This window comes from Kryptolebias marmoratus, linkage group LG3, assembly GCF_001649575.2.
Source record: "Kryptolebias marmoratus isolate JLee-2015 linkage group LG3, ASM164957v2, whole genome shotgun sequence".
Lineage (NCBI taxonomy): Eukaryota > Metazoa > Chordata > Actinopteri > Cyprinodontiformes > Rivulidae > Kryptolebias > Kryptolebias marmoratus.
Genome location: NC_051432.1, coordinates 9206739 through 9228818, shown reverse-complemented (window position 1 = coordinate 9228818; position 22080 = coordinate 9206739). Strand labels below are relative to the sequence as shown.

The window sequence follows — 22080 nt, the reverse complement described above, 5'->3', positions numbered from 1 at the left end:
TCTATTTTTTTTTGAGTTGTTTTTTTTTCCCTCAAAGGCAGAACGATTCAAAAACATCATTTGACAGAGACGAGCCTTTTCATATTTCATCTTTGCCTGTGGAAGAATCTGAAGCTAAAGCTGTTGATTATTATTGCGTAAAATTGTTGAGAGACCCTTTATGCTGCTTTTACTCTAAAAATATATTCAAAAGGTTTTTTTTCTCTGTCAATGCACTACAAAACAAGCCAGTTAATTATGTTTTTTTTTATAAAAAGCGATACCGTGTGTGACTTCTGCTCAGACAGGCACAACACAACTGGAGTAAAAAAAAAAAAAAAATCAAGAAACAATCATCTGGGAGATGAGTCTGTAAGGTTCAGTAACAAGATAAGGCAGTGCACTGTCTCCTGCAGCGTGTCGTGAACCACAGTTTCAAATCATTATCAGGACTTTCTGGCTTAAACAGACAAGTTAATTAATCTTACTGACCAGGAGTTATTAATCCCACACAGCTGAAAGGATAGTGAGATATCAGAACTCTATTGATCTTGCCTCTTCTGTCCTGCAACCTTATGCGGTCAGTTTTAACAAAAAAAAAAAGTTAAAGTAAATAAAGAAACAAGAAGAGCTCCATGACTGAAACCTAATGTCTCCATTTGGCTCTTGGGTTCTCAGAAAAATACCCACTACCACTGCAAACTTGGTGATGTGAAAACGATTACTTTTCCCATTACACATCAATGTCAAACATCAGCAGGTTTTAGTAAAAAAAACACAAAAAATCCACTGAAAAGGATTATATTTAGAGGAAAACTGCTCTTTATGGCCTGTATTTACCCTTTAGATGTCCTTTTGCTTTCCATTTTGTTAAAGCTATTTGTTTTGTTTTTTTAACTCCACATTTTTTCCTCTATTTATTTATCAAACACATGTTCACCAGCAGCCAGTACTAGCCAACAAACACATGAAAGACCCAATCCTTTTAGGTAGTAGCTTTAAAATAATAAATACAGTGAAAAGTATTCACCCTCTTACAGATTTCTTCTGTTTGCTTTATTTGTCACACTTCAGATCCTCAAATAAATGTTAATATCAGACAAAGATAACCTGAGTAAAAACAAAATGCAGTTTATAAATGATGGTTTCATTTATTATGAGTGAAAAGCTATCCAAATCAACCTGTGAAAAAGTAATTGTCCCTTTGTTGCGCCATCTTTGGCGGCAGCAACTGGAATCAAGCGTTTGCGAGAACTGCCATCGAGTTTTTTCATTTAGCTGCTTCAGATCATCGTCCTGCTGCAGAACCTAAGTGTTCTTGATCCTGAAGTCACAAACTGATGGCCAGACAGACGATCTCCTTCAAGATTCGCCATCCGGGTCTTGAAGCAGCCCCAGACCACCACACTACTGCCACCATGTCTGACTGTCAGTATGGTGTTTTTTTTATTAAATACAGTTAGGTTTACCTCAAATCTAACGAGATGCTCACCTTCCAGAAAGTTTCACATTTGTCTCATCAGTCCACAGAATAAATTCCCAAAAGTCTTAGGGATCATCAAGACGTTTTTTTTTTTTTTTGCCCTTACTATTCGTTTTGCTCAGCGGTGGTTTTGGTCGTGAAACTCTTCCATGGTTCCGTTTTTTGCCCTTCGCCTCATTCATATTGTTGAATCATGAGCTCTGATCTTAATTGAGATAAGTGAGGCCTTAAGAGCTTTAGATGTTCTAGGTTCTTTCAGGACCTCCTGAATAAATCATCAATATGCTCTTGGATTCATTTTTGGCAGTCGGCCTCTGCTGGGAAAGTTCACCACTGTTCTGTGTTTTCTTCATTTGTGGACAACAGCTCTGTTTAGGTGATTTCTTGATTCTACGGGTCTGTCAGTAAACAGGCCTGTGTGTGCATAGTGAAAGTGAAATAATTAATTTAATATTTAACCATGCAGGGCAATACTTTTCCATGTTTGGATAGCGTTTTCCCTTGATGAATGAATTCATCATTTGAAAACTGTATTTTGTATTTACTGAAGTTATGCTCTATATTAAAATTTTGTCCGATCTGAAACAGATAAGCGTGACAAAAGAGCAAGAACGGGAGAGATCTGTAAGGGGCAGACACTTTTTCACAGCACTGTATTAAACAGAAACAAAAAGATTAAACGGCTGCTTTGACAAACTGCGCGCATCCACTGTAACCACGATCCAGTTTCACGCAGCGAGCCCGGCCGACACGCGTGGCATTCCTCTCCCACTTCCACATATAGAATGTGACCAACACACCTCATGAAATATGGCCCGTTCCTCCCCACACTCTTCACTTTAACCTCTACGCCTTGCAGCCAGTGTCATCATCACCATCTCCTGGTGACCCTGACGTCTCACTTACACACTTGCAGAGGCGCGCGTGTGTGTGTGTGTGTGTGTGTGTGTGTGTTCAGGAGACCCATGGGCTCATATTTTACCCCGACGCCTCTCTGTCTGCAGCACAGCACTGCTGGACATTCCCTCTATGCCTGCTGTGTGTGTGAGAGGGGCGGCATGTTGCCACTGTCTCTTACACACACATACAAATACTCTAACATGTACAGGTACTTCCTATAATGTACGTCTGGGTTTGGACTGTCTGTTAGAGTCATGTCAGTCAAACACAAGTAAAGTTTGTCACATTGGCTCTTCTGTAAAACCGCAGTGAGTGAACTTTGCCTCGCGAACTGTGACTCATGACTCTCAGGAAACAAGGACAGGTTCTGAGGGGGTTGTGTGTGTGTGTGTGTGTGTGTGCTGTTCTTAGTCCTCCTCTTGAGCCCTAAGAAAGATTATTTATCAAAGGTTCTTCTAATGCAGTCCAACCAGGTGTTCGCATCCTAAAGGATCAAAAAACATCTGTGATTGTTGAACCCCCCCCCCTCGGTCTAATAATCTGCTCATCGCTACGCTGCTGAGAGACCCGTAACTCTTCAGGAACGATGTAACTTTGGCTGCAGGGATTTGGTCTGATTCAGCTGTCAAACCATCAGTGAGTTCAGTCAGTGACGCCGGCTGACGTGGCCTGGCTCGCAGTCTGAACTGAAACGTGTCCCAGAGCCGCCCGACGGCCCTGAAGTCAGGACTGTGCCGACCGGATAGGTTCAGCGGAGTCTTTTGGGAGCTCTCGGCTTTGCTGCAGTTCTTCTTGGCGTTGCATAATCTGACCTCTGAGTAAACTTGCTGGGACATCTCCTGAGAAGACTGGCAGCTGTCTCGAATGTTTTAAACTCGAGAATGATCTCTCTCTGCCTGTAGAATGACGGATTTCAAGCTGTCTGGAAATGGTTTTATAACCCTTCCTGATGTGTTATACTGCATAACTGAAAAATGACAACTTATTTTCACCAAAAATATCTGGAAAACCTTCCAGCTGTCATTGCCTTTATTGTTAGGAGACATGTTTGCTCAGCCAGATTTACATACCGCTAAGTCTAAACCGTGATCTTATCTTTTAGTTTTAGAGTTTAAACATATTTCTGTCAAAGTTAGGGAGAAATCACCTGAGTTTCAGAATTAACAACTACCTCACAGCTGTTTGGCTATTTTTGTAATTTTCACTGCTGAAGATTGGTGACGAAGTTCAACACAACTTGATTCGTTTTAGAAAATCTTCTTATTTAAGCCTCTGATTTGCACAGAAAACTCAAATCAGACTCGGAGATGGTTTGAAACACAATTTTAAAAAGGCTGATAAGCAGATGGATGTAATCAGAAACATTTATCTACCGCAATCTTCCACCTCTAACATAGATTTGTAAAGCTAAGCATCATAAAAGACTCAACAATATTGTTTTAGATTTGTGACCAGTAATAGAAAGTAATGAAGTACTTTTACTAAATTCCTGTATGAAGGTACATTACCTGGTCTGCAATTATTTATAAATTTCCAATCCACTGTATTTCAGAAGCAATTTTTAAATTTACTTTTACACCACTACACTTCATTTTTATTTCAACGCATTAATCTATCAATAAGTACAACAGAATCAAAGACTACACAGTGTCGTGCAAAAGTCTTGAGTCATCGCTCCATACTTTAAATTTGTTTCCAAGCAGCCAGGCTTTTCCTGTCTTGATCAAGGCTGACCTTCAGGCTTTCTGAAGCTCTTTTAAAGTTATTCTTCAGTCTTTGACTGCTTTGTCACTCATTTTCAGTCTGATTGTTTTCAGAGGGATGTTTGTTGCGTTTGTTTAGTCACGTAACTCTGACCCGCGAATCAGTGTTGAGTTGACACATGAAGCTGAGCAAAGAACCGATTTAGGGTCTTTCGGCACTTTATCATCAGCAGCCTGCCACAGACACAAATTGTTCCCATTTTTTTCTTTTTTTCGGTAAATCCATAAAAAGATACCACACATAACGCATTTTGACAAACATAAAATATTATTTTAGCTCCAGGAACAACTGAAAACATGTCGAACAGTAGAAGGATGATGCAGCTCTCGGGGTCTGCGTCAGCTCTTTGCTGGATTTTTTTTCTCCATGACTTTCTGACACTGTTTATCTGCTATAGATACTTTTATAAGGTCTGATACTTCTTTTGTAAGTGGCACGGCATTGTGGTGGTCAGATATTTCACTGCAATAAATTAGCAGGTTCACCTCTCACCTGGGGAGTTCACATGTTCTCCCTGTGCATGAGTGGGTTTTCTCCAGGCACTCCGGTTTCCTCCCACAGACCAAAACCATGCATGTTAGGGTTAGTAGACAACTCTATATTGTCCCTAGGTGTAAGTCAGTGTGTGAATAGCTGTCTGTCTCATATGTCCCTGTGTGTCTGTGATGGACTGGTGACCAGTCCAGGGTGTCCCCTGCCTCTAACACAAAGACCGCTGGAGATGGACACCAGCTCACTGCAAACCTGAACAGGAAGAGAAAAGGTATGGATGTTTTTTTTTTATTCTTTTGTTTACTGCTCTCACTTTTTTAAACACACATTGAACAATTTGTTGTCTTGGTCAGTGAGAATGCAGCTAAAGTCCAAAGAAGAACTCTGAAAGACTAAATTTGTGCTTCTAATTTCAGTAAAAATCCAAATAAAGAATATATGACAGAGGATCTCTACACCACGTTATTGATGCTTTTAGCTATTTTTAATCTACTGTATTGAAGTATAAAGTCTGATGCCTCTTACTCAGCTTGTTTAGGGTGTAAATCTGATGGGCATGGCAGCTTGGTCAAAGAGTGGCCTCCTCCTACTGTAAATTCACACTCCAGATCTCCGTATTGATCCTGCCAGTCGATACTGTTATTCATGGAGCCTCACAAGCCTGCGCCCTTGCTCGATCGTGATGACTTTATAGTCAGCGAGGCACAAGCAAAAAATACATCTGTTTTCAGGGTAAAGACGAGCAGAAACACAGCAGCTGAAGAAGGAGCGAGATGACTGGTTGTTGCGCAAAGAAGCAGCGAACGCACACCTTCACACGTATCAAAGAGGGCACTGAGTGCGCTGAATTACAAAGTGGCGAACACTGTGACAGGGAGCACAGGAAATCCAAAGATAGATTTAAAGCTGCCAATCAAACCTGCAGGTGGATATAAATGAGTAGACACTTGGGAGCTATGTCAAAAAGACCGCTCATCCTTTTTGTGTTCATGTAGATGTGTGTGTGTGTGTGTGTGTGTGTGTGTACGCCTGCTGCTTCACGTACAGAGTTATGTGAACATTCCCAACAGCTGGCCTGTCATGATCACGCCAGCCTTCTTGTTCCGCCATGTAAACACACTTCAGCTGGTTTATCTTTAGCAGCCATCATTCAGCCGGGACAGACCGCTCTCACTGACAGAGAAGGAGGTCAGGGATGGAGGTGGGGGAAGAGGAGAGGGGAGAAAAGCACAAAGGTAGTCTCTCGCTAGGCTGAGGCTGCTGGCGACTAGTTGGAAAATAGCTTTTGCGAGGGAGTCTTCCTAGCATCCTGGAATGTTCGCGGAGGGGGGGGGGATCCTAAACTTTCTCATGTCCAAAATAATTGGACCACCAATTTTCCATTAAAGTAGTCACAGAGTCATTGTGAGCGTCTCGAAGCATTCTCAGTTCTGTCACAGGTGTCTCCAACCCGCCTCCAGCTGTATGTTGACCCCTGCATTGGGAGCTCTCCTCTGACGGAAAACCAGGTCTAAACACCACACCGATGATCAATAATATTTAAAAAAAAATCTGCCTGCCTTCATTACAAAAGTGTACTCCGGTAGTTTAAATTATAAATAAGCTGTGCCCTTTTTAAAGTTACCCACTCAAATTGCAGCTGTACAGCTCACTGCTCGCTTGGTTGCCAACACTCAGAATTTAGAGAGACTGTAATGAAAAATTTGTCTTTTTTTTTTTTGCAATTTTCTCACAATCTTGAGCCCCCAACAGCTACAGCCCAGTGAATAAACTAGAATACTAGAAATACTTCCTTTAAGGAAGTATCTCACTGGTCAGTGACTGCTGGGAACTATTTGTAGACATAAAATTGGGAGAAAATATGCAAATTTTCACTTGGAAACACACTGAATTGACACATTAGCACAAAGCCCCAGGTGAAATTTGACCCAGGGTTTGACAAGAGTTTGCATACATATAGAGCGACTGTTTGGTAACACAAGTTTAAAAAACAATAAAGCTCTGGTGCTCTGGTTCGAGACAGGGTGCCGACACCCACAACCACTCTGTGACTCTTTTGAGAGAGAATTTGTTGAACATGTTCAAAAGTCCAGCAACACAAGAGATTTTGAGACATTTTGGAGATTCTGTCTCAAATGCTGTTTGCCACTTGTGGCCAGCAGCCGCAGCCCAGTTAGATACTACAGCTGGCCACAAATTGCAAACAGCATTTGCGCGGGAGTCTCCAAAATGCCTCAAAACGTTCGCAGGGGTTCTCAGTTTCCTTGCGTGAGTCGCACAGGTGTGCCGTCTTGTCGCTTGAATTTTAAACATGTTACAAAAACATTTCAGGATCAAATTTTCTCTCAAAACTGCCACAGAGTCATCCCGACTATCTCATGCCCTTCTCAGTTTAGTTTATATATTCTAATATATATACGGTATATATATAATATATCTAATAATTCTATTTTCAGAGCTGTACTGCACATTTGCTCAGCGTGTTTGCAAACTCTAGGATTTTGTGCAAATGCATCCATTCAGTGTGATCCCAGGTGAAAATCTGCGCATTTTGCAATGTTGTGTTTCAAAGTAGCTGGTGAGAAACTACCGCAAGTGAAGACGGGACCAAACGTGAGGAGGTGTGTTTCGAACTTGTTTTTGCCTTCGTGATCCTGCTCATAGAACGGAGGTTACTACGCATCTAAAGTTACCCCCGCTGCTGACCCACTTCCTACTTCCTCTCCACGCCCCCAACCCCCTGAACCCCTCAAATAAACCATGTGTCACACAGCAAGCATCCCGGAGCTCAGAGGAACTATCCGATTTGAGGGGTCATCGCAGAGCTAAAAACGAGTTTGGCACGGTGCGCTGGAAGTTTCAGGATAACCGCACCTTTCGACCCCGCCACCACTTCTGAGCAGAAAGGTTGGAAAGGTGCACCGGAGTTTGAGTGACAGGCGTGCAAAATGCCTCTAACAAGCCCAGGCACAAGTGCTGACCCCTCATCTGTGACATCTTTCTTCGCCTGTGTGTGTGTATGTGAAGGAGAGGAAAGCGTGTAAACCCACACACACACACTGCACAAAGAGGTGCACCCATAAGCAAAGTGCACAGTCATCAGTAATTGTCATCGTTTAACGAGCAGTGGGTCATGCACCGCCTCTGTAAGCATTACTGTGGGAGCGCAGGAGGGAGAATCCCCTCATAGAGACTTTATGGATCGAAACTGACACATGGAGGGAGATAAACGACATTCAAACTGGCACCAAATAAAAGAAAAATATGCATATGCAACAGAACAAAGCTGCAGTTTTGTTGTTTAGAGCCTCACCAGTGAGGAGACTGGCTGGTTCACTTTGTTCCCCTCTGCCATTTGATTCCTTTGGTCTTTTTTTATTTTTTATTTTTTTGTTTTTGTTTTATCATAGTGAGATGTAAAAGCCACACCAGAGCAAATTGCATGCAAGTTGCACGGTGAAGACAATCCATACGTGAACTGATGATCACATCAGTCCTCCCTGCTCTGCCTCCTCCAGCTGCTGCAGCCTACACCTACAGCTCTCATGTCAGATTACTGTCAGTCACGAAGACAGCACCAACCAAGTTTCTCCAATTATTTTCCCACCAGATAATCCTATCCAAGAAAACATCAACAACAAACAAAAACAGTCCTGAGAGATGACAGAACAGACTAATTCTTCCTTGACATTTTTTTTAATTTCTATTACTTCTAATGCTATCTTTCTTATCTGTGATCAGCTGGGGGATCAGTGGTGTTTCCTGGCAGATCCCGAGGCCATCAGGATCATGGATGCATGGACGGATGGATGGATGGACGGAGGGAAGGACGGCTCTTACCTTGGTGAGCTGAGCGATCTTCTTGCACATCTTGTTGTGCATCTGGTAATCGTACAGCTCCTGCTCGATGTTAGGGAACTCTGCCGCAGTCCCGTTCAGGCTGCCGGAGCCCGACCCGGGGGACTGAGCCTTACCGGCGCCCGAAGCCATGATGGAACCCCCTCCGTCCTCCTCCTCCCAGGGGAACTTCCCAAGATCGGAGGGTTATTGTCAGAAATACAACCCGTTCCCCGCTCGGACAGAGATCCCCGCCTGAATCGCGCTCTGATTGTTTTGCTCACTCGCAGAACATGTCATTCCTCAGCGGGCGGAGCCTCTCCGCTGAGCGGCGCGATGATCCGGAGGAATCCGCTGCGGATCGCTCACACGGCTCCGGTTGCTGCCCCCCTCCTCTCCGCCTGTCCGCCCGGTGCTCGCGGAGGTCACACGCTGAAAGTCCATCGGGGACGCGCTCGCGCCGGCCGACCCCCACCTCCCCCCCTTTCTCTCTCTCTCTCTCTCTCTGTCTCTCTCGCTCGTGCTGCCAGCAGATATTTATTTACCAATATTAATATTCGTCTGGTTTTCTAACAGGGAGCGCCGGGGAGGATGGAGGCAGATATTCCGACCACCTGTGTGGCGGCAGGGGCGGAGCGGGGCGGGGGTTAGTGAGGAGCATTACAGGAGGAGAGGCGCACTGCTGCAGTGCAGCCCCGCCCCTGTATCCGCGCCGAGCACCGGGGGAGGAGGGGAGGGGGGGGAGGGGAGGGAGGGAGGGGAGCCGTCCGAAAACATACCCACACTGGGCACATACGGGCCTGCAAGCAAGATCAGAAAAAAAAGGCAATTTAGCAGGACTATTAAGAGGGGACTACGGTGGCCCGGAGGGAAAACAAACAAACAAAAGAGAGAGAGAGAGAAAAAAAAGGCGTTGGTCAAAAACAAAGAAACCATCAGAGAAGACAACACTTCACAAGACAGGACAAAGTGTCACAACAAACACATTTTAGGGTCTAAGAAGATGTCCATTTTACTGAACACAACAGGAAGTGTTTAACAAAACACAGCATTTAACCTGTGCAGAAGTGATAAACCTTAAATTTGTTACCTAGAATCACATTTTCAATCAGTCAAACTTCATTTATGAGGGGTTCTTCATAAATAAAGTGCAGGCTAACATAAAATGCTTTACAGCAGATGAACTGCTGTGGAAATTAAGATTCAGTTCAGTTTATTTATGTAGCTCCAAGTCACAACAAAAGTCATCTCAGGGTGCTGTACAAAAACATTCACATACATTATAAGAGCCGATTAGTAAAGGTTATCTAAGGCATCCAGCAGATTGTGTTGAATCTTCATTTCGTCATAGTCTCCCATCCTGAGCAGCACATTGGTGACAGTGGAAAGGAAAAACTCCCTTTTTAACAGGAAGAAACCTCCAGCAGAACCAGAACCAGAATCAGGCTCAGGACGAGCGACCATCTGCTTCTGGGGTTTGAGAGGACAGGAAAGAGACACAGAAACACAGAATGGCTTGTCCAGGTGTAGATTCTATGAGAAGAACAAAAAAGAAAAATACATGTTAATGATAGAAATAATTACAAATACAAACATGGAGAGTACAGTAAGTAAAGACAGCAGCAGAGGGAGGAAATGTGATCAGTTTATCCTCCAGCAGTCTGAGTCTATAGCAGCAGAACTAAGGGATAGATCAGAAACCCAAACCAACCCCAACTACAGGATTTAAAAAAAAAAAAGTCTTAAAAGTAGACTGAGTGTCAGCCTCACGGACAGAAAGAGAGGAGCCTGAGAACGGAAAGCTTTGCCTCCCATTTTAGAAACTCAAGGAACCATAAGTAAACACGAAGTCTGAGAGCAAAGTGCTCTGTTTGTAAAATATAGAATAATACGATATTTTAAGATGGAACTTGGTTGTTAAGAGCTTTACATGTTAGGAGATTTTAAATCTTATTCTGAATCTGACAGAGAGCCAATAAAGTGAAGCTAAAACTAGAGAAATCTGATCTCTCATCAGAACTCTGACAGCAGCATCTTGTATCAATTATACTTTTTAAAGGGTTTTTGGACACCCAGATAATAAAGAATTACAGTAGTCTAGCCTAGACTGAACAAATCAGTTTTTCTGCATTATTTTTCTCATTGTTCTCATTAGATTTGTCCATTACAGTACATATCAAATACTAGTAATATATTAGATTATATATAGTGTTGTTTCATAATACAGTGCCTATAAAACGTATTCACCTCCTTGAATGTTTTATGTTATTCATGCATAAGGAACTAAGGAAACATAATTTTATTATTAAGAAAACACCAGAGGTTGATGTTGAAAATATAAAATGTAGAAATCATAAAAACATAAATTCTAAAAATCTAAAAATAAAGTAATATCAAGACACTAAAAACCAAAGAGGGTGAAAAAAGTGAATGTAAGTTAATATACAATAAAGATTACATTTTTCCTTAAAACTAAATATAAAAATAATTATGTCTGAGAAAAGTGAGTAAAAATGAATTGAATTTAATGTAATTCAGCTGAGACTCAAACTAGAAAAACTTTACAGCTAATCAATAAAATTTAATATAAAACTTGATAAGAAATCTGTCATCATATTCAGATTTGTGTTTGTTGTATTTAAAGTCTTTATTTAGGCCTTTTGTGTGATTCATTGTATCCAGGTTCCTGTATTTTAATTAATTGTGTGTTTGGTAACTGTTTATCTGTAATTTATTTATCATTTTTCACCATAAACCTGCCTGTGACGGTAGATAAAATGCCCCAAGTGTCTGCTGTGCAGGTAGATATAATATGATGTGAATCACAAAATTCAAATTCGCAATTGTTTTTGTTGTTGTTGTTGTTTTAAGGACACAGTCTTCACTTCCCACTGAATCCATCTTGCAGGACAACAAATCTGATTCCACAAGTTTTGGCGGGGTAGGAAATGTGAAGATACAAAGTCTGGTCTCATACTGGAGTTCAACAAACCACAAATTGGTCAAGAAAAAAGTAATCCAAGCAGAGACAGCAAATATTTTTTGCATTTATTCAATGTTATCCATTGAGGGTGAGCCATGAAATATTTAAAACTAGCAGAAGTGGGAGAAATTAAGTTGGATCTTCAAACGGTGGAGATCTTAGGATTTTTGTCTAACCTAAAGGGACAAAAGAGAGTTATAAAATATAAGTTATTTTGTCAAATAGCAAATAGATAAAAAAAAATTTTGGGGGAAAAAAGTTTTTGATTTGAAAGTCAGTCTTTTAAGAACATTTTCACTGATAGGTGTGTGGATAAAAGATTGAAGTTAAAAGAAAAAAAAAGACTATTTACAATTGTACAAAGATGGAGCAAAAAACAGGATTTGGACTGGCAAATAGAAAGTATGGATTAAAAGACAAAAACATTCAGTCAGACAGGTGTCTGCACAGTTGAAGTGTTAGCATAACATTGTTATTTTTTCTGTATTCATTAATTTGTAGAAAGGGTTAAAAACAACAAGTATTTAGTCGTTTAGTTGATATGGCTCAATGCTGTTCTGCCACCATCCAGCAGGTGACGCTGGCGCCTCTTGGAGCTGTTTGACAACCGACAAAAAAATCACCGAAGAAGAAGAAATCTACTCTACGGTTAAATTTAAAAACAGGCGGCAGGCTTGCGACAGGAAACCTAACGAAGAGGTGAGTTTGACAAGAAGTTGACTTAAAAAAGCACGAAGATTCCTGTAATATTCTAAAATATTATCAAAGTGTTTGTAGCAGGAAGGGACTCTGGATAGACTCAATGTTTGTTTTCCGTCTTTGTTCCGGGGGGAGTTTGGTAACTGTGGGGGGTGTTAAAAGACATCACCCTAAGCCAAGTGGCTGTTTCAGTTTGAAGCATTTTATCTGTTTGTTTTGAAGATTCACAAAGAAAACATGACTGCGGACAACGAGATAGACATCAAGGAGGCGTTTCAGCGCGCTCAGAAGGGCCACAACAACAAGGCGAAGCTGGTGGCGAGTCTGAGGAGCCGCTACAACAAGGTGGTGTGAAGCTTCATGTGTTTACACTGCAGGCTTCATGTGTTTGCACTCACATCTTCATGTCTTACTGGTGTGTACTTTTGGGTGTGCAGGGGAATTGTATGTATGATTTGTGAGGCTGAAGGGTTGGATGAGAAGGACAGAGCTCAAAAAAGTTTATTTATTTCAGTAACTGTACATCAGAAATACTGGAAATTAGCTTTTTTAAGGCGAGGTGCATGATAAATATAAAAAGAATACTAAAGAGTTATATAAATCAAGTGTAATTAGATTTGAATACAGTTATAAGCTATATATGCATAAAACATCCACTGTACATTTGCTGTCACCTTGAATACACTAGCCACTTTGATTATGAAAATAATTACAAGTTAAATTAAATGTGTGAGCCTAAATGTAGTAATTTTAGTGCAAGATAACCAGTTAAAAACAAAATACCTAAGCGTGAATGAAAACAGATTATTGTTCTTAATAACTTCTCAAAAACACATTTCTGATGGAGCTGACTCCAGTCTGAACAATGAAAACACAGTCTGGGGTGAAATAATCCTGCTGACAGGAAGCAGGATAAATCTCTGTGGTCATCTATGTGCCACTGCTTTTGTGATACTGAATCAGGGATGGATTAAACCAGCATATTAACAACAATTGTGATTTACACCTCTGTGATTTTTAGCTTTTGCTCCCTCTCGTTAATCCCCCAAATTCCTTCTCCTACAGCTCGAGGACAAGACGCTGTTCCACGATGAGTTTGTCCACTACCTGAAGTACGCCATGATCGTCTACAAACGTGAGCTTGCTGTTGAAAATGTGATCGAGTTTGTCGCAAGGTTCACAGCAACTTTCCAGACTCCGCCTAAAGCAGAAGAAGAGGAGGAGGAGGAGGAAGAGCAGGAAGAGGATGAAGAAGAAGAGGAAGATGATCATCCCTTTCTGAGTTTCATCTTCAATTTTCTGTTAGAGGTATAAACATAATACATGTATGAATGGAAGGCATAACCATATTCTGTCTCATTGTCTTTTTAAATTTAGCCTTGAATTTATTTCTTCACTCCTGTTCCTTCCTTGTGGTTTTGCACGTCTATTTCTCATACCTTCCTTACGTGCACTCCTGTCCTCCACTGTTCCTGCGTTGCCCACCTGACCCTTTTCTTATCCGGTTTGACGTCTTTCCTTTTTCTCTCAGTCTCACAAAGCTAACAGTCATGCAGTGCGTTTCCGAGTGTGCCAGCTGATCAACAAGCTGCTGGGCAGCATGGCAGAGAACGCCCAAATCGACGACGACCTCTTCGATCGGATCCACCAAGCCATGCTGGTCCGAGTCACAGACAAGTTCCCCAACGTGAGGATTCAGGCGGCTCTAGCCATGGCTCGCCTTCAGCAGCCAAAAGATCCCGACTGTCCCACCGTCAATGGTTTGTTTTGTTGACTTGATGAGCTTTTTTTAACTTGCTCTTAAAGGATCAGTGTTTTTTATTTGATACGCAGGTTTGTAATTTATTTACTTTTTTAAAACCTGGTTGTCAAATTCAACCTCTCTCCTCTCTTCAGCCTACATGTTAATTCTGGAAAATGACACAAACGCTGAGGTGCGACGCGCCGTTCTGTCCTGCATTGCGATGTCAACCCAGACCCTTCCTAAAGTGCTCAAACGCACTCGGGATATTAAAGAGAACGTCCGCAAGCTCGCCTACCAGGTAGCAAATAAGTAAAAGATTTATAAGCAAATATTGATTTAAACACATTTAAAAAAAAAAAACATTGTTTGTTTTTGGTTAAAGGTTCTTGCTGACAAGGTTCATATAAAAGCTCTGAGCATCGCGCAGAGAGTTGGTCTGCTGCAGCAGGGCCTCCATGACACGTCAGGTAATGTTTAGTAGAAATATGAAACAATCTTACGTTGATCTAATTATCGTGGGAGTTGAGGGTCAGTTAAAAGTTTGTCTAATTTCTAATTTTTTGTTCGAAAATGTCAATCACATTAAAAAAATCTTTATTGTATTTAGTTTTATTCAGTCGGATTATTAATAATTCAGGGCAAATAAACAAATTTGTCAAATTTGTGATCTATGCTTTTTAGACTTGTTTGTGAAGCCGTCTGGCTGGTTGGTTGTTTCGTAGGTGCGGTCAGGGAGGTGGTTTGCAGTCGTCTGCTGCCGGCGTGGCTGCAGCGCCTGGATGGTGACGTCATCGAGCTGCTCCATCGGCTGGATGTGGAGAACTGTGCAGAAACTGCTTTGGAAACCCTGAAAGCCATCTTTAAAAGCATGAGCGCCGAAGAGCTGCTGCAGAACAGGGAGCAGCTCAACAACAGGTCCACTCCCGCACCTCAAGCTGCCATGTCACTCACCGAATGAGTGGTTTTTAGATACTAAGTGTGTGTGTGTGTGTGTTTCTTATTAGGAAACTGATTCCCGTGGAGAGTCTGACTTGTGAAAATGTGCTTTACTGGAGAGCTCTGTGTGAGTTCATCAAGAGTAAAGGAGACGGCGGTGATGAAATGCTGGAACAAGTGTTGCCGGATGCTTCGGCTTACGCTGACTACCTCTGTGGGTAAGAAAAGACGAATGGATTCAATATTTTCTTACTGTCAGTGTTTTTTTTTTTTTACCACTATTGCAGAGTAAACTTAGGATTGTGAAACTGATCAATGATAGCTGACTTTATAAAAATATCTATAATAAAAAAATCAGGTTATTTAAAGACATGGCTTTTTTCCTCTTGGTTTGCCCCTGTAAAATAATAATGGATTAAAATAATCTTTATAGATGGGGTAAATACAGATAGTCATGCAGATAAAGAAATCAAAGTTTAACTGTCTGACTGCTGCTATTTTTCCTCTTAACTTAAATAAATGTGAAGACCTGTAAAATTTCACCAAAAATGAGCAAATCAGCTAATTACTCAGCGTTGACAAGTGGAAATGAATAAATAAATAGCAGCAGTTTCTCTGTTTCTGAGGCTGTAGTTTCCCAAATAAATGCCTGATACAATTTGATGTGACTTCAGCTTTTTAATTTATCTTCCCCACCCACCCCACACCTAACCCCCTGCAGACTGAACACCTTCACTTAAAAGGAATTTAACATTCATGGTTGTCATTGTTGGCATTCTTTAAATAATGTTTAATTATAAGAACTTGAAGTAATTGGCCTCGTTTCAGTCTGACATGGCATTCTTCTTTAGTTTAGATCCAGTAATAATTATTTTGTGCCTTTCAACATTTTACAGTCATACAAGAGAAAATATGGGCTTTGCTAAAAATGTCCTGTAGGTAGTTGATGTTATTTTAGTTAGTTTGTAATAAATGTGCCATCATGTTCATTGTTGCTACTTTAGGTATCTGAAGGCAGTCCCAGTGTTTTCAGAGGAATATTTTCAGTATGTAATTGTGTGGATAACTAAAACCTTACCGTATAATTGCTTTGAGTGTGACGTTTTTTTTGCATTTAAAAACATTTTATTTCACTATGAACTCTTTCGATTTCTGCCAAGCCTGCTTAAAATGCTTTAAGCTTTGCAGAAGGTAACTTGCTGCTGGTGGCTGTGTGTGTGTGTTTTTTGTGTTAGGCAGTGATGATGAGGTCGTGCTGTTTGAAACCGTGACTGTGTTGAATAGCCTTAGCTGCAGCTCTGTAACCTGCTGCACCTGGACTGGTGTTTGACCCCCTGGTTTTGGCTGTTCTAGCTATCTAAAGGCGGTGCCTGTGCTGTCTGAGGAGCAGAGGGCTGATTTTAACCAGCTGGAGCTGGTCATGACCAAAGAGTTCATCGCGCAGCAGCTCATCCATCTCATCGGTTGCCTCGATACCAACGAGGAGGGAGGCAGGTAAGGTCGGGACAAGGTCGTTGATGATCACCCAGTCTGCCATTTCTTTCCTCGGCTCACTGGGGGTTGTTTTTTGTCATGAAATGACAGGATGTTGTCCTCTAAGAACCTGTGGAGTTTACCAGATTCAACCAGCTCATTGCAGAGTTTCTTTTGGATTGAATGTTTCGTCTTCGCAGGAAGCGGGTGCTGGCTGTTCTGCAGGAGATGCTGGCTCTCCCTCAGACCCCCTCCTCCCTGATCTCCCTGCTCACCGAGAAGCTCCTCGCCATCATCCCCGACGACCAAAGACGCATCCAAACTGTAAGTTTCATGTTGAACTTGGACAAACACTGAAGCGTCTGACGTGTCAGAAAATATGCAGGAGTCTGAGTTCAGCTGCTGTGTAAGAATGATGTTTAATAAAGATGGCTTTGTTCAACAGGTGGCAGAGATCATTTCAGATGTGAGAGAGCCCATGACGGAGGTCAGTCAGCCTGTGGATGAGAACGAGAGCCGCCGACAGCAGGTCCAGGTGGGCAGCACTCACATGAAAGAACTGCCTTGTTGTAACGTCTTGTTTTTAGAGTGAATGAATGCACCAAATATTGGCAATGTTCAGACATATCCATCCATATTCTACCGCTTATCTGTGGTTGGGTCACGGAGGCAGCAGGTCTAGGAGAGAAACCCAGACCTCCCTCCCCCCAGCATCACTCTCCAGCTTCTCCTGGGGGATCCCAAGGCGTTCCCAGGCCAGAGAGAGGATAGATTATCCCTCCAGCGAGTTCTGGGTCTGCCCTGAGGTCTCTTCCAAGTGGGACATGCCCGAAAAACCTCCAAAGGGAGGCGACCAGGAGGCATCCTAATTGGATGCTATACTATATATAATATGATTTTAATGCTTTAATTAGAGATAATGTTTCAGTTCCTGGATAATCTTAATCTGAGGCGTTTGTCATATTTTTTTCCTAATCCTTCTGTTTCTATTGTTGCTATTTTCCCCCTCCTGCTTTACCTTTAGCTGACAGATGGTTCATATTTTTTAAAAAAGCACATTTCTACTAGTTAAGTAGAGGGTGCGACTGTGGACACCAAACTAATCTTTGTTTGGTGTTTTGTGGTTCCATGGTTCTCCCTTTTGCCTTCTTCATCTTCTGAAGCTCTGATTCAACGCTCAGACTGTCACAGTTTTAACTTTTGGAGGCCAAATAAATACTTATCGAGTCAGTCTTCAACCAGGTGTTTGCTTATATTTGTCCTGTGCAGCTGGTCTCCCATTGCTTCATTTTTCAGTGAGGAACGGTGAATTAATTTCACCCTCAGCTGGTGTTTTTTTTTCCTGTTAATGGAGACAGTTTCCTGCTCCAGAAGTCGAGTGTACTCCAGCCAAAAAAAAAAAAAGACTCCTATTTTTGTTTTCTGTTCTCACCTCATGTTTCTGCTTTCCTCCCATCTTCTGTCACCCAGCTTGCGGAGGTGAAGGTGCGCGTCCTGGAGGCTAAACAAGCTCTAGAGGACTGCATCGCTGCCCAAGAGTTCAGCCGAGCGGCAGAACTCAAAGACTCCATCGCAAACCTGGAGGACCAAAGGAACCAAATCCTGCAGGAAATCTCAGGGAGCAGCCAGCCGGCGGACAAGGAGGTCCGAATCGAGAAGGTTTGCAAAGACACAAGAGGTGTTATCATTTAATTAAGTTTACCCAGAAGTGTTTTCATGAGTGCGTTGTTTTTTTTTTTTCAGAATGACCCAGAGACTCTTCTGAGGTGTTTGACGATGTGTGCGGAGCTGCTGAAGCAGATAAACATCAAGAGTCGAATTGGTTCAACCATAAGCGCCTTAATGGCCTCCCTGGTATGAAGCCTGCGCTGCACTTTGATTATTGCCAATGTTACTAAGAATGTACACACGGCAACAAACTTTAGGTGCACCAGAGAAACAGATTTTAGCATGTGTAGCTTTTAATTTTTTTCTCCCAGCTTTATTGGAAAGAATTCACTAAAACTGAATAAGAAGTGTCACTTTTTCTCATTTTTAGCAAACAAACTGGAAGCTTTGAAACAGTTTACAGAAAACGTTTTCTAACAAAACACTTGCTCATGTCACTTTGTTTCTTCCGTCTCCTCTGTTAGATTCTGCCCAGCATAGCGAATGCTCACCCCGCCGTCCGCAACATGGCTGTGGTGTGTTTGGGAACAGCCACTCTGCACAGTAAGGAGCTGGCCAAAACCCACATGGTTCTGCTGCTTCAAGTGAGTTCCTTACCTAAAATGAATCTGCAAAAAGTTCCCTATATGTACAATAAGTTCCCCAGCCTTTAAAGTTAAATTACTCCAGGGTGATCCACAAATGTCAAGTGTTTGGTTATAAATCGATGTTGGTGTCTAAATATGCTTATAATTTAGTTTTAATCTATAAAGACCTGTTGCAGCATGGGCATTGGACTTCCCTTGTTTAGAGTCTGGCTCAAGTTTAAAAGGAAAGACCTGGTGTGTGTCGGAGTTAGAATTTGTGGATTTGTTTCCCAGATCGCCCAGTTGGATGAGGTGAAGATCCGCATCAGTGCTCTGCGTGCCATCATAGACCTGCTGCTGCTGTTTGGCTTCCAGCTGCTCTCTGAATCCTCTCCCAGTCAGACGGTCCAGCCGTCCCAGTCACCTGACAGGCAGGACGACAATGCAGCGTCAGCCGAGGAGAAGGAGGGTGTTCAAGAAGACACTGCTCAGAGCATACTCGTGATGCTGTCGGAGTTCCTGGACAGCGAGGTGAGGCTGATTTACAAACTGCTCTGTCTCTTATCGTTCGCGGACATGTTTTAATTATCTTCGTCTCACATGTTTCCAGGTATCGGACCTGAGGACGGAGACGGCAGAGGGCCTGGCCAAGCTTATGTACACGGGCCGCATCTCCAGCTCCAAGCTGCTGTCCCGTCTGGCGCTGCTGTGGTACAACCCCGTCACCGAGGACGACACCCACCTGCGACACTGCCTCGGCGTCTTCTTCCAGCTCTACGCCCGCGAGAGCAGGTGCCATGTGCACACACCGAGAAATGTTTCATTTACAACAAGACTAGATTCAGTACCAGCCCTTGCCTGGGTGATGTAGGTATTTGTTATCTAATGTAGAGTTTGTGTTTGTTCAGAGCTCACCAGGAAGTCGTAGAGGAGAGTTTCCTGCCCACCGTTCGGACTTTGCTGAACGCCCCGGCCACCTCTCCGCTGGCTGAGGTGGATATTAACAATGTTGTCGAGCTGTTTGTTGACCTCACCCGGCCGAGCGCACTTTTTAAACCTCCGACCAACGCAGAGGTAAGAATGCACTGAGATGTGAGGACTCAAAGAAAGCCTCAGTTCTTCTTATTCTAAAAGAGTGAATTTGAGGCTATTTAAGGAGGGTTAACACAATACATCTCTGACTGGTTGTTTGTACATGTTTTGTGTGTCTGTGTCCTTAGGAGATGTGCGTTCATGACTACCTGGCAGTGCGCATGCTTGGGGAGATGCTCAAAGACCCCACGGCCCCTGAAGTTCGTATTTACACCAAGACTCTGGGAAACCTGGAGCTCAGCAGGGTGGAGAGCGTCAGGGACGACCTGCTGACACTGCTGCAGCAGCTGGTCCAGGTTCATGCACACAGCATCAAAACAAGTGTGGGGCGCTTGGTGTACTGACTCTCAGATCTCACGAGTTAAATATCTGAAACGTTCATTTAATTTGCCATGGCAAATTGTTATTTTATCTTTTTTAATCTTCACACATGATTTAAATTATTGGGCAAATGTAAATTAAGACTAGGTGATAGTAGCATAAGTCATTTTTGTCTTTTTCTTTTTTAGGATGAGTGTAATAGGTGGAACAGTATACCTGTGTCACAGTTTGACACATCGGGAAAAAACTAACCTCAAATAAGAAGCTCTATGGTAGCAGCAATGTCACCTGGTAACTCTAATGTTTAAAAAAAAGTCAATTTGTACTGTTTTCACTCGATCTGAACTGTAAACAGTAATGCAAACCAGAAATATCAACCTTGTTTGTATTTCAAAAGGACAAGCTGAAATCATCCAGATTAATCTTTGTGCCTCGTTAGTCTATAAACACTTCCATTAAAATGAGATCCATCGTTGAGCTGAACAGGAACTACAAATCAGACGGCGGTGTGGAGGAAAACAGATTCCCATCAGTCTCCTGAAGGGCTTTGTGTTTATTAGCTCGTTTCCACCCTGCCCTCTTTCAGGTGGTAAAGGATCGCGTCTGCCTTCGTGCTCTGGAGAAGATGTTGCATCAGCTGATGGACTCAAAGGAGCAGGCGGAGCTCCTCAGCGAGAGTGCTCTCCAGCCACTGGACGTCAATGCAGACGGTACATGGTTACTGTGCACCTGAGTCTGCCTGCATTTACACTGCACACTTATAAATCCTCCCTGTAGAAATATGAACTGTGTGTCCCGTTTCCACAGAGGCTGCAACAGACGATCCATCCAAATCTGTCAAAATAGCTAAAAGAGGTAATGCATGTTTTGTACACTCGGAGCAGAGTTTTATTTTTAGAGCTTTTCTCAGGTGGCTGGACGAAGGTGACTCAGCACCGCGAGGTAACCTGAGCGTGTGTTTGCACAGGTCAAAGGAAAGGCTCCACAGCCAGGGGAGGCAGGAAATCGAGCAGGAGGGCAGAGTCGTCAGAAGAGAGGTGAGTTCGGACTTTTCAGCGCATGGTGGGAAAAAAACACCACGTCTTTTCTGATGTTTTAACTGCAAACTCGTGGCTTTCGTTTCGGCTGCAGCGATGGAGAAAACGTCCCGGAGTCGGTTCCCGTGGTGCGTCCGTCACGGAGGGCCAAGGCTGCAGCGCTGGAGAAAACTAAACTGGACCTCAACCCTCTCATCAATCAGGAGGCCAATGTGTCGTAATAGTTTGTGTGAATAATAAAAATAAAATCCTTTCTTGTCTTTCAAGTACTAGTTAAACATAACCCCCAAAGCTGAAAATACATTAATACACAGCTGTCACAGTAAATGTAACTTAAATACATTTCTGACTTAAAGGATTACTGCACAAGCTGAGCTTTATTATAGACATGTTTTGCTTTATTGTCACTGTTTTTAATCTCAAGTTATATTAATAAAATAAAATATCCAAAAGTGACTTTTATTCTTTCATTATGGAGTCAAACGAGTTTTAATGAAAAGTAATGTTGACACTGTGATACAATAATTAACTGTGTAAAGTTTTAGATTCAGGCCAGATGAACAGACTTTTATCAACCTCCAGTTTCCTTTAACAGCGTGGTATGAAAGTTGGGCAAACTTCAGAACGTCACATAACTGTGCGTCTTCACCTAAAACATTTTCATATAATCAATAAAAAACACAGAAGAAAATAATAAATAAATAAAAAACTGTCAAATATTACATATTTATGAGCAGAAAATGAATATCCTGAATGAACAAGGTTACCATAAACTGAGGAAGTGGTCTGGTTTACAGAGCAGGACCAACCAAAACCAAACTATTAGTGCAAAAAGGGAGAAGGAACTTAAAATCCCAATCTGGACTCCTTCAGTCCTCAGTTCAGTTTTGTAATCTAGATGAAGACCTCAGACTTTCTGCTTGGAGAAAGTCATAAAAATAAAAAGCAGAGTTTGTCTGCAGTCAGCTGAAAAACTCCAGCCAGCGGACTGATGTGTTTTATGTTCTCAGTTAAGAATGAAATTAAAGATCATGGGTAAAAATGTCTCTGTTAGCAAAATCTCTAATGAACTGCTGGACAGATTTTAATGAGACTTTTGCAAAATA

At 42.2% G+C, this 22080-nt stretch overlaps 2 protein-coding genes across 5 annotated transcripts in view; one reads left to right on the top strand and one right to left on the bottom strand.

Annotated features, from left to right (window-relative positions):
- The window catches only part of fam184b (family with sequence similarity 184 member B), a 31266-nt gene extending 22180 nt beyond the window's left edge, over positions 1-9086 (bottom strand). For all 3 annotated transcript variants that reach the window (XR_005233015.1, XM_017408701.3, XM_017408711.3), the window contains exon 1: positions 8459-9086. Coding sequence is in view for 2 of the 3 variants with exons in the window: in XM_017408701.3 (XP_017264190.1) it covers positions 8459-8608 (150 nt within the window). In the remaining variant the exon portion in view is untranslated. The remainder of the gene's footprint in view (positions 1-8458) is intronic.
- A 2916-nt stretch (positions 9087-12002) lies between these two features.
- ncapg (non-SMC condensin I complex, subunit G) lies at positions 12003-21240 on the top strand. Of its 2 annotated transcripts, XM_017415025.3 has the most exons (22): positions 12003-12137; positions 12360-12482; positions 13203-13445; positions 13669-13897; positions 14034-14179; positions 14264-14348; positions 14604-14796; positions 14886-15035; positions 16171-16311; positions 16491-16614; positions 16736-16825; positions 17761-17949; positions 18034-18144; positions 18423-18542; positions 18819-19055; positions 19135-19316; positions 19433-19598; positions 19745-19912; positions 20524-20647; positions 20745-20792; positions 20905-20974; positions 21069-21240. In XM_017415025.3, the coding sequence occupies exons 2-22, from the start codon at positions 12375-12377 to the stop codon at positions 21193-21195; spliced, it is 3051 nt and encodes a 1016-aa protein (XP_017270514.1). In that variant the 5' UTR covers positions 12003-12137; positions 12360-12374; the 3' UTR covers positions 21196-21240. The 2 variants fall into 2 exon arrangements, with proteins under 2 accessions (XP_017270514.1, XP_037830530.1); XM_037974602.1 differs by lacking the exon at positions 12003-12137 and having other exon boundaries at positions 12434-12552.
- The last annotated feature ends 840 nt before the right edge of the window (positions 21241-22080 follow it).

Excerpts from the sequence above, each read along its gene's own strand:
- ncapg (XM_017415025.3), top strand. The coding sequence starts at position 12,375 with ATGACTGCGGACAACGAGATAGACATCAAGGAGGCGTTTCAGCGCGCT. Across the intron at positions 13,898-14,033 it reads CGACTGTCCCACCGTCAATG|CCTACATGTTAATTCTGGAA; the intron begins GTTTGTTTTGTT and ends TCCTCTCTTCAG. Across the intron at positions 19,317-19,432 it reads CTCTACGCCCGCGAGAGCAG|AGCTCACCAGGAAGTCGTAG; the intron begins GTGCCATGTGCA and ends GTGTTTGTTCAG.